Genomic DNA, 10279 nt, shown 5'->3' with positions numbered 1-10279 from the left:
GCTGGACAGGATACTAATAAACTCTCCTGAGCCTTAAACCATCACCAGTGCAGATCATCTAGTACAGAGATCATGTGATCCAATATGTTACAAATATCTCAGGGTTTAGTCTACATTTAGAAGCACTAAGAAAAAGGCAATAAGGTTACCATCAGAACTGCCCCAGAATATACTGTTTCAGATAATTTACTTGTGATTATTAATTAAAAATAATAATTTCCCTCTTATATTTCAATTAGGGTATTTTATATTACACATGGAACTATATTAAGCCAGGTTGCAGATCCTCAGCTACCAACTGACGAACATTTATCTTCTTTTGGGAAAGATGGGTCCAAAAATGATTGATCGTTATTTCTGTAAAGCAAGAGAAAGGTCAATTTGAGCTGGAAGGGAATGCATCTCCAAGGCCTGGAGACAAAAGGAACTGTAGCCAAGATTTTAGGAGTGGGAATTTGAAGTGATAAAAGTGCTGCAGCTCCCAGGAAGCTGGAAGTATCCATGGTTGAGGCCTAAACAGAAATGTACAAAGGTTAGCTGAAGGAAATATTTGCTGAAACAATATTTTTACTGTCTTTGCACAGTATGGAAAACGGAGTTCAAGTCAACAACTTTTGAGGTTCAATGAATGCGGGCAATCGATTAACCATGGTTAAAAAAAATGATAGCTAGCATACCACTCCTATGGGAGAATAGGTAGAAAAAAAAGCTGAGCGAAAAAAAAATCAAACTGGGGAAAGAAGAGGTGAAGGAAAGGAGACAATGAAAATCCCAGGCAGAGAAAGAAGAAACATCAGCTGTGTTGATATGCTTGTGTGTTTTATTAACCTAGCCTTTGCGATTATTCTGTTAAGAGAATTGTGTTGAGTTGTGGATAAGCATGGTGTGCTAACTCAGTCCTAATATTCCGGACTAATGCTCGTCATAATGCTGAGCATGCTGGGTTTTGTGGTTGACAACATCTAAAAAGGAACCTCCACTCCTCTCTCCTTTTTTCTTTCCCTCGGTTTCACTGGGCAGCTTGACTGGGAATAACCAGGATCACCTTTGGCCGCCTCCCCCAGATGTGTAAATTGAATCTGAACTACAACTGGCAAAGTGATCCTATTCAGTTATTCTAATAAGCAGCAGAGATACCCATGGATGAACCAGGTTTCCCTAAAGACAGTGATCACTGGAGAACTGCAAATGTTCCTACCTTCTATCTCTAGTTAAAAGGACTATTTTCAACTTGGGAATGGTTTTGCTTGCATGACACATCAGGTACGGCTGTGACAGCCAGGTTTTAATCAAGCACCTTCTTGATGAACCTACAAAAATCATAAACCATTATTAAACCATGATCAGAGCCATTTTGGTCTAATGGTTAAGACACCAGGCTATAAAGCGAGAGACTGTGATTTCAGATCCCACCTTAGCCATGAAAGCCAGCTAGGTGTCTTTGGGCCAGTCACTCTCAGCTCAACCCACCTCATAGGGTTGTTATTGTGGGGAAATAGGAGGAAGGTGTGTTGTATATGTTCACCACCTTGAGTTATTTGGAAAAATATTAAAGAGTCAATGCAAATAAAATAAGTAAACCATGGATAAGCATGTTAACAAATAAGGCCTATATAAAACAGTCTAAGGATGCAAAAACTTTATTAATTATTACAGTAAACAGGTAAAAAAGAAAATTGTGCATGCCACCTTTACTACACAGAGGCTGGGGAGAAAAAAGTGATAGCTCTTTTNGGCTCGCAACTCCAATGGCTGCTGTACAAAGCAGGTGGGGGTGGGTGGGTGGGGGGCGGGCGGGGGCGACTGCATTCTGCTCCCAGGCGAAGCCGGAGCTGCAAGCGGAAACGAGAAGGGAGAACCACACGGTCAAGGCCCGCCGCTCTTGACCGATGTCAAGGAGCCTGAAGCAGCTGCGAAGGAGCGGAGAAGCTGCTGCAGCCTGGGTAACTCTGGGCCGTCGTTCGGGGTCTGCACCGCACCACCTCCCGCCGGAGCTGGGGATTCGGCGGCGGCGGCGGTGGCTACGCTGTGGTCGCTCCCCTGCGAGGCTCCCGGCCGCCCTGCCCCACCTAAGAGGAAGCGGCGCTGCTGAAGGCAACAGGCACGCGGCGTTCTCGCCGGCCCTGGAGACCAGCTGCGGCAGCGGGGGTGGCCCTTTCAGCGCCCGCAGCGGCAGAGCGGGCTTCTTCTCCCCAAGTCAGGCGGGAGAAGCCTCATCCAATCTGTGGGGAGGAAGAAGGACAGCCACGAACCTCACTGCTGGGCAAGCCATTGGCTGGGGAGTGGATCTCCCTCCCCCCCCCGGGAGGGCTTGGGGAGCGGCCTGGTTTCATTATGTAGAGATCCTATCCTCGTCTTCCTCTGCCACCCCACGGTTCTTGGGGGCAGAGTGGCCCTGCTCTCGTCTCTGGCGCGGGAGAAACAGAACCTGGCCCCTTTTAGGAGGCGGTGGGGGCCAAAATGCAGCCAGATCTCTCGCCACAGCCCAGCCATTTATTTAAGGAGAGACGGCTCCCCTCCCTTAATCGGCGAAGGAGGTGGGGCGGGGGTGGAAGAAAAGAATAGCGACGGAGCTGTTCCTCAACCCGCCACCCCATTGTTGGCCGCAAAAAGGGAACAAGTTGACCTGCTCAACTTCCCTCATTGTTTGGGCGAGCATACGGGGGGCGGCCTGGTTACGTCCTGCTCCTAATCTCAGGGGCAGAAAGCCCACCCGCTTTTCCTCTCCCCTCCCCCCTCCTGAAGCGGAACAGGTTTACGAGGTCGCCCAGGCGCCCTGGTCAACACCATGGATGTGGTGAAGGGCAGCTCCGACTCAGCGGCACCACGTGCACCGGAGAGAACCCCGGGACGGCACTAAGCCCGGTTGGCTGGTGGTCACGGGGCGTCTGGAGGACTCCCCCTCCCCTTATTTCAAGCTGGCAAGGAAAGCGGCGGCTGCCCAGCGGGTGGGTGGACGAGCTGAACAGCCACCATCTTTGCTCGCTCGTGCTCTCTCCCGCACCGCTTGGCGCGGGAGCTAGCAGAGGCCTGGCCTCGCAGGCGGCGCCCTGCCGAGGTGGCTTGGTCCGAAACGACTTGTTTAGGCTGCGTGGAAGGACGGTGCTGGCGCCGGCCGCGAGAAAGGCAGGGCTTGTCCAGCGCGGGCAGAGAGGAGAGCCGCGGCGCCATGTGCCCGTGGGAAGGAAGGGAGGGAGGCAGGCCGAGGTTAGGCCGGGCAGAATTGCTCGCCGTCACCAACCCTCGGGAGCAGGCTAAGGAGGTAGTCAGTGGAAGGAGCAATAGGTGGGGCAGGAAGGGCTGCAGCAGTGAGCACTAGGGGGCAGCGACAAGCACAGGGCCGTGTGGTGCCCAAAGGGGACAGGAGCGGGCGCGCCCGCTCTGATTGGACAGCGCCGCGTTTGCAGCTGCTGAACCCCAAGAGTCAGTCAGGGGGCGCGCGCGAGCGCGCACGGGGGACAGCAGCGGCGGCGGCGGCGCGCGTGCAGCGGGGGCGCGCGTAAGCGGAAAAGAGCGAGCAAGCTAAGCGCAAGAGGCCGGCAGGCTGCTGTGCTGGAATCGGAGCGGGTAGGGGCCGGAGGAGCCAAATCGGCTCTTCGTTTTGGCCCCGCACTGAGGGAGGGGGCAGGTAAATTTCAGGAACGACTTCCCCGTTCTCCAAAAGGCTTAAAAAGCGTTTCCTTCAGCCAAATTCCATCCGGACATGGCAAGGGCGCTGCAGCCCACTCCAGATGGGCCTTTGAAAAAGGGGAGGGGAGGGGGGGGAATCCTTGCTAGCTTCTGTCGGGCCTAGTAGGGAAGCCGGGCGGTAGGAAGAGGAGGAGGGATGAAAAGTCCAGAAGCCTTTGCTGAACCGTTCCCTGTGTAGCAGCTGGAGCTTTCGGGGAGGAGGGGGGGGGGAGTGCGGCAAGGCCAGGCCAGGCCTGCTCTGCTCTGCGGTGCTCCCGGCAAGCAACAGCAGGATGGATGCTGCCCTTGTTTTGAAGGCAACGTCAGGTTGTGGCGATTAGGAGGCAACGTTGCTGGAAGTGTGGAGAGTTGGGGGAAGGAGCCCGCACCCGGCTTGTTAGACCTTCTGCGGCCTCCGGGCCAGAATAGAAGGCGGCTGTCGGGCCTCTGCCGCGGCAGCGGCCGCCGAGAAAAGGAGGAGGAGCAGCAGGAGGAATGGCTGCCATTTTGGAGAACAAGGCCATGGAGGGCTTGGCTGACCCCATTGTTGCTGTGTTTGCTTCACAGGTTGATGCCCGCCTCACAGAATGGATCAGGCCTGCGAAGTGAGCAGGAGGGGCTGCCTGCTTTCTTTCGCCACTCCTTTGGGGCTAGATGCGCTGGAGGAGGACGGGCACAGCAGCCCCTACGCGGGGGAGGGTCGGAGCCGTAGCCCCGAGCTCCCTAATGGGTGCCCCGTGGGGCTCCCTCCAGCAGCGTCCAAGGCTACATTCGGCCAAGACCCATCCTCCTGCTATACCCCACTGCGCAGGCTGCAGGATTTGGCCTCCATGGGCAATGCTGAATATTTGAATGGCTCAAAAGATGGCTCTGATTCCTTGCAGGAGCTGGAAATGAACGACTCCAGCCGGGACTCCCTGGAGCCTTGCAGTTCGTCGTTGTTAGGTGGCCCCAAAGACTCTGCCAGGCTTCTGGATTTTGAGTCTTTTTCCCCATCGGAGGAAGACCAGGAGGTGGATTCAGAAGCCTCATCCATCACAGCTGAGGCAAATCCGGAGGAAGAAATTCACTTGAGGATGGAAAGTAGAGCTACAGCCACCTGCAGCAAGGAAACCGACTCTGAAAACAGGGCAGACCTCCAGCTAGGAGACTGTATAGAAATTAGACCCAGTGCAACCATTTCTGCCCTCTTATCAACCCCAGTTTCTTCTCCAGAGCATGTGCAAAATAATTCTTACCAAGAGTCTGCTCTAGGGAGCAGAACTGTGAAAACGGATCTACCCTCCATGCCTTATTTACCTGGAGATGCTGACCTGCGAAAAGAAAACCAATACAGTCTCATGAAAGTATCGGAAAAGCAAGATCCAAATCCGACTCCTATCGCCTTAGGAAACTTGATAGAAAGGCTTGAATCGTCAATTACTGCAAATCCACCAACTCCAGGATTATCATCTGTAAGCAGCCTTGGGGTACCAAATAAGTTTTCTGGAAATTTATTTTACTGTGGCCCTCTGCCGCTGTAGAGAGGCACAAATAGAGGGAGGTAGGAAGGGCCAGTCAGTTATGGGGCAGCCTTCTGCAACCTGGTGCCCTCCAGATAGGCTTGTTAATGCATACATTAACTGTCTGACTAGGATGCTAAAATTTAATTCATCTGGAAGGCATTAGGCTGAACAGAGTTGTTGTGGGGCACATTTATCCATACGTCTGTGTTTCAGATGTAAAATGGGAATGATTTAGTAAAGTGAATAGTACGAATGTAGCCATTCTGCCTGGCATATAATCATCAAAATTGGTATACTGAAAATTAACTTATTACAGAAGCAGGATTGAATCTGTTATCTTTTTCTTCTTATAGGAATTCCCACCTTTTCTTGGTCTTTATTGACAAGCCATTTGCCAGAATTAGGATGTGATATTTTACCAATTATTTTTAAAAATTAATACTTTATTTTAAAACTTTTTTTCATTTACAATATTCACTTTCCTCCTTACAGTTTCAATTATTAGTATAAATCTGGAATTTTAAAACTGCTTTAAAGCCAAAATATTTTTTGGATAGAACGTTTGTCTATAGAACTATAATTTCTAGAGTTCTATATAATTTCTGAATGTAGATTATCTTTAAATAAATGAAAAAACCAGTTCTATCAACTAAAAAGTTATTCTTGCATTTCTGACTTGATTTGCAAGGTTGGTAGAACTGTTTCATGTAAAGTTCTCACTGCAAGATTAATAGCAAAAATATGAAAATAAGTGTGATTTCTTTTGCATAGGAACACATTTCAGACACTTGGTGTCAGTTTTGTCTTTTTAGTACATGTACATATAACAACGAACTGGCATTGTGTAGTATAGATGTGATGTCAACAAGTGTCATATGCTAGGTATCCATATGTGTGTATATATATCAGGATAAAACAACAGGCATGAAGCTGGGAAAATATGTTGTTTTAGTAAAACTAGAAAGATTTAACTGAAAAAGTAGGTTTGAAAGGTTACATTTTTATAGGTATAAGAAGTTGATCTGTTCATGACTGAAGTTTATTGTGAATGACAAGAGTTATGGTACTGATAATACCTGGAATCAAAAGTTTACTTTTCAGGAGTAATTTTGCAAATAATTACATTTTGCTGTGGCCCTGTATTCATTGCTCTGAATGGAAGAATAATTAGGGATTGGATTAAGAATTGTGCTGAATTTTTTTTTATAATAGTTAGGTTTGTAACGGTTGTGCGGTGGCAGTAAATAAATAGAAAAAAGAGTGTGATACAAGAGTAACAGAACAATTCTGCATTTGCCCATTCAGAAATATGTTCCACATAATTAAATGGAACCTATTTTTAGGTAAATGAGAAAAGTGGTCTGGTGCACACATGCACAGACACACACATACCCCACCACTAAGTTTGGAGATGATGTTGGATTTTTTGGGTTTGTCATGCAAACCAGGCTATTATGAGTTTGTGTGTGGAGGCAAACAATGTATTTGTACCAAGTGTTGCTATAAGAATTGTTTTATCGTCAACTGTAACATTGACATACTGTGTTCATATCTATCGTTACTTTACTGAAGGCTAGTAATTCAGGGGAAAAGTTGTTGCATTTAAAAGAGCAGCTAACTCAATAATGTTTTTTGCAGCAGAATTATTACTTCATTGTATGAAGTGGTTATTTCAACTATTAAGTGCACATACGTGAACGTATATGTATTCTAATGTGTGTACATATATATACACACACACACATAAACATTTTGCACAACATAAACAAGAAAAGATGTTAAAGCAGTCATCCAGTTGAAGCAACCTGAATTGTATGAACTGAGTAATTTATTATATTTGTGGAAATTGATCTGACCAAAGAACCTTATTTATTGTTTTAAAATAAAGCAAGCACAATCCTATAAGAGACATTCTTTGCTAGGCCAAACGAGAATATCTCTGAGTTAGTTATTTTATGATGTTGCTACTATTGTAACTGTTTGTATTAAAATATTTGGCTTTTTGTTAAAGTGAGATGCAAAGGACAAGCAATGCAAGAGTTAGTTGTAGGAATATCACTGTCCTGAATAGAACTACAAGTTTCACTTCCAAATCACTTTGTGTCTACTGTTATGAGTTAGAATCTAAGTCTGAGTGTACATGATTAGGTCCTGTGGTGGTTATTGCAAAATAGGAAGCATATTGGATGAGCACTGCTTGCCTGTGTGGGATGCTGCTGAGATAGAGAAAAATAAGAAATCTTTTTTTTAAAAGGCTTTTGTCTTTTTTAGAATTCAATATTATAATTTCTCTTTTTAAAATGTTTGCCTAGGATGAAATCAGACTAAAGGTATGTTAGCTTACTGGATCACTTTTGTCAGTTTATATATTAATCATAATAAACCAAGTAAATTCTAGGCAGTTATTAGTAATCTATAACAAACTGTAGTTTCCTCTTTCATTCAATTGAAAGCAGAATTTGTCCAAGAAGAGTTAATAAATAAGGCTCAAATTACGGTTAAAATGGTGTGAGTTCTCATACTTGAAGAAAGTGGAAACCTTTACAGGTCTTGACTTACAACCATTTGTTTAGTGACCATCTGAAGTTATGAGCAGCCCTCACACTTATGTCCCTGCAGCTACATGATTGTGGTCTGGATACTTGGCAACTGGCTTGCATTTTCAACAGTTATAGTGTCCTGTGATTGCCATTTGTGACCTTCCCCAACAGCTTTCAACAAATAAAGCCAATGAGGGAAGCTGGCAGGGCAGGTCACAGATCACAGTCATGTGATGTATCACTTAACAACCATAGCAAACAGATCATGAAATTGGGTGCAGTCATATGATGCTTTGTTTAATGACCACACTGCTTAGCATTTTCCAGTTCTAGTGATGGTCATAACTTGAGGACTAGTAGCCTGTGACAAATTGGAAACTGGACTTTTACCCTTGTATGGAGGTTTGGGGAGTGCAGAAGCATGTGGCCTGTAGTGTTTCGGTGGGATACTAAAGATCGCTATTACTTCAAAACTGAATCCCTTCTAGTAAACTCATAGAAGCAGAACTGTTGCTTTTCTTTGTAGAATAATAGTGGATATTATTTTTTGCTGCAAAAAAGAAAAAATCTAATATTTATGGACTGATTATTAGGGTAGATTATGGAAAGAAAGAAACTTTGATATAATCTTAGTAAGAAAGGGTAAAATAAAAATGTGCTTATAACTGCTGTTCCCTAGATTAGAAACCACTTCTTTATTGTTTCTTTTTCCTTCATTTTTATCTTCTTTATTTCTATTTTCTTTCTTATTATTTTTCCTATTTCTCTTTAACTTAAAATTTGTAATGTTTTTATTCTGAGGAAAATCTATCTATCTATCATCTATCTATCTATCTATCATCTATCTATCATCCATCCATCTATCTATCATCAGAAATTGGGTCCTGGCATGTAGTTGGTGGGATCTGTAGTCTGTGCCCCCCAGGAGATCCCATCTCTGGTTTCTCCCAGCAAAAATTTCACTTAGGTCATCTTTTCTGCATCTGTTTCTGTATTTATTACCACTCAAATTATGAAGGGCTTTCTAAAAATAAATTGTTTCCATTCTACCCCACATACTCTGCCCATAACTAATGAGACCTTCTGACAAACATAATGGACAGGTAAAAATAATTTTTTTGGGGGGGGTCATGCTAAATATATAAAGTTAATAGCACACTTATTATAATGCAATTAAGTTTTAGTAGTTCAAAATCAACCAGCGTTATTTACATAGTATTTGTTGTAGTCATAGAAAAAAAATGAACTAGCCTTTTAATTAATTTAAACCAATATTATTTATAATAATATAGACTTGTTTTTTAAAATGTGATTCTAGGACCCCTGAGTGTCCCCTAAGACCTCTTAAGGGTCTGCAACATCAAATTTGCCAGCCTGTGTTGAAAAATAATATCCAAGGAAGCATCTTGTCCCAATTTCATCAATTCACCCCATCAGGTCAGACAGGGACCTGTTATGGACCGGGACTGGTTAAAGAATTTTGACTGGCAGGACCTTCTCTGCCTTTGCCAGCCCCCTATAAAATATTTTGCCTCCAGAGGTGAGATAGCCCCCAGCTCTTTTGGCCTTCCAGAAGAGCATGAAGACCTGGATTTGTCCACATGGCATGGGGATTGAAGAGTCACATGTGACCCTGAGATTGGTTGGTGGCTTGAGGGTATTCCCTCTGCGTTTTAAGTTGCTTTTTAAATTTTGTTCTTATTTTATTTTGCACTTTGTTTTCATTCTGTTTTTCAATTAAGTCTCTTTTACATAGATTTATGGTTTGTATCTGTAAACCACCCAGAGTCACTCCGGTAGTGAGATGGGCAGTATCTAAATTTGATAAATTAATAATGCATTATTAAAATCCCATCAATCAATCAATCAATCATAAGAAGTGGCTGTGACAGCAAATGTATCAGTTTTAATTTTTAATATGATAAATAAAGTTAAAAGCAACCCATACAAATAAAAGCTCTTTGGGGGATCATCCATAAATTTTAGAAGGGAACAGGGTCCCGAGAGCACAAACGTTAAGAAACACTGATACAACAGTTTTGCTTCATCAATTGTATATAATAAAATACTTTTGCCCATAATATCAATGCATAGAAAGAATGCTTCAGGTAGTCTAGCCTACCTGTGAAAGTGAGAGTTTTCACAGAGAGAAATCTACTTGCTAAAAATTCCCTTGATAGGATCTTTGCCACTCTGGAATCCTTTCCTGATAATGTTGGATTAAAAGGATCCTCTGCTCCTTTGCTGTCCAAAGGTGTCGGTCCTAGATTCGGGTGTATTATTATAGTGGCCTGAGAGTCTTTTAAGGATGAAATGATTTTTTTAAAGAGGTAGTAGCTGGGAGAAGAAATTGGCTGTGTTCCCCAAGCAGTGGCGGATTTAGTAGTTAGGAGGCCCGAGGCGCAAACAAATTGAGGCCCCCTCACGCTTGAAGAAAAACAATATTATGAAACTATGAACTTTATTTGGCAAACAGCATTTTCATATCAAATAAGCCATCTCAAACGCGTAAGCGCGCGTAAAGAGGGGGGCGAAGCACAAGCAAACGAGCCGTCGCCTCAGCGC

At 44.4% G+C, this 10279-nt stretch overlaps 1 protein-coding gene across 1 annotated transcript in view; it reads left to right on the top strand.

The window, feature by feature from the left end:
* The first annotated feature begins 4256 nt into the window (after positions 1-4256).
* Positions 4257-10279, top strand: part of NSD1 (nuclear receptor binding SET domain protein 1) — a 71190-nt gene continuing 65167 nt past the window's right edge. Inside the window, exon 1 of the mRNA XM_029285900.1 lies at positions 4257-5138. Coding sequence (XP_029141733.1) covers positions 4257-5138 — 882 coding nt within the window. The remainder of the gene's footprint in view (positions 5139-10279) is intronic.

This window comes from Protobothrops mucrosquamatus, unplaced genomic scaffold (assembly GCF_001527695.2).
Source record: "Protobothrops mucrosquamatus isolate PMUCROS unplaced genomic scaffold, P.Mucros_1.0 scaffold2443, whole genome shotgun sequence".
Lineage (NCBI taxonomy): Eukaryota > Metazoa > Chordata > Lepidosauria > Squamata > Viperidae > Protobothrops > Protobothrops mucrosquamatus.
Note: the sequence above shows the minus strand (reverse complement) of the source record. Positions and strands in the feature narration are given on the sequence as shown.